The sequence below is a fragment of the Carlito syrichta genome, unplaced genomic scaffold (genome assembly GCF_000164805.1).
Source record: "Carlito syrichta isolate Samal-C Ts95f unplaced genomic scaffold, Tarsius_syrichta-2.0.1 Scaffold130437, whole genome shotgun sequence".
NCBI lineage: Eukaryota > Metazoa > Chordata > Mammalia > Primates > Tarsiidae > Carlito > Carlito syrichta.
Genome location: NW_007074533.1, coordinates 1,746 through 2,890, shown reverse-complemented (window position 1 = coordinate 2,890; position 1,145 = coordinate 1,746). Strand labels below are relative to the sequence as shown.

At 66.0% G+C, this 1,145-nt stretch overlaps 1 protein-coding gene across 1 annotated transcript in view; it reads right to left on the bottom strand.

The window, feature by feature from the left end:
* The window catches only part of LRRC56 (leucine rich repeat containing 56), an 11,714-nt gene extending 11,354 nt beyond the window's left edge, over nt 1-360 (bottom strand). The window contains exon 1 of the mRNA XM_021708018.1: nt 187-360. Coding sequence (XP_021563693.1) covers nt 187-360 — 174 coding nt within the window. The remainder of the gene's footprint in view (nt 1-186) is intronic.
* Nucleotides 361-1,145: the final 785 nt, after the last annotated feature.

The window sequence follows — 1,145 nt, the reverse complement described above, 5'->3', positions numbered from 1 at the left end:
CGAGCCCCTGGGGTTGCCGGTGCCTTGGGGCTGGCAGGGGCCTCGGGGGCAGAGCGGGCAGAGGAGACCCAGCTGCAGGGGCTGGGCTCGGGGCGGTCACCAGCCGGGCAGAGGGCAGGCAGAAGGAGGCCCCAGGATGTCACCCCACGAAGGCCCTGTGGCCGCAGCCCAGGCACACGGGCTTACCAGTCTGGCAGGGGACAGGTACTCCAGGACCGGCCACTCTCCGCCATCCCCGTGGCTGCCCAGGCTCTTGCTCTGAGGGCAGGGATTGTGCAGGCCCTGCCAGCTCAGCTCCCGTACCCGGATGCTGGCCGTGCTCGGCCGAGGCCTGTGGGATCGGTCCCAGGCTGGATCCATTCACATTGAAGCTGCCGGGAGAGGCAGAGGGCAAAGCCCTAAGTTTGCTCCTCTGAGCTGCAGCCCAGCAGAGGCCCCGGCGACACCCTTGGCATACACTGCACGCCCAGCTCCAGCTCCCACCCTGAGCCCAGAGAAGGCCACTGGCCTGGCCTCATCTGCTTAGACTTGGCCTGAAAGGCCTCATGCTGCCCTCCCAGCCTCGGCTCAAAGCCCTCTGCCAGGTGGGACTGCCTCCGGGACTGCCTCCCTGTGTTTCTGCCCCTCATTCACGGTCCACGAGAGGAGGCTGGCGCCCCTTGAGGGCCATGAGCCTGGGGGTGTGAGGCCAGCAGCAAGTGCTGCTGCTAGGCTCCCTGAATCCCTGGACTGTGGTTCCTTCTCAGCTGGTCCTGGAGTCTGGGGCCCAGGAAGAGGTTCCAGGCATGTCCCCTCCCTCACCCCCATGCTGACGGAGCCCCTTCACCTGCAGGCGGCTGCCTTCTCCTGCTGTGGGTCAAACATCCGGGCAAGGAGGTGGCATGTGGCCCTGGGCGGCACCTGCAAGAGAGGGTTTGAGTTTGCCTCCCGGCTGGGTCACTGTGCCCAGGGACACCTGGGGTCGGCCAGGCCGAGGTCACAGCACCCAGAAGTGAACAGGTATGAAGGAGGCAGGGCTACCAGCGCGGGGTCTGACCTTCCAGGTGAAGCACCTGGCCCAGCTGATGAAGACAGCAAGTGTTGGGCTGATGCTGGGGTCCCTCTGGGTCCCCCAATGCAGACGCCTGGGACTCATCTCAATCATA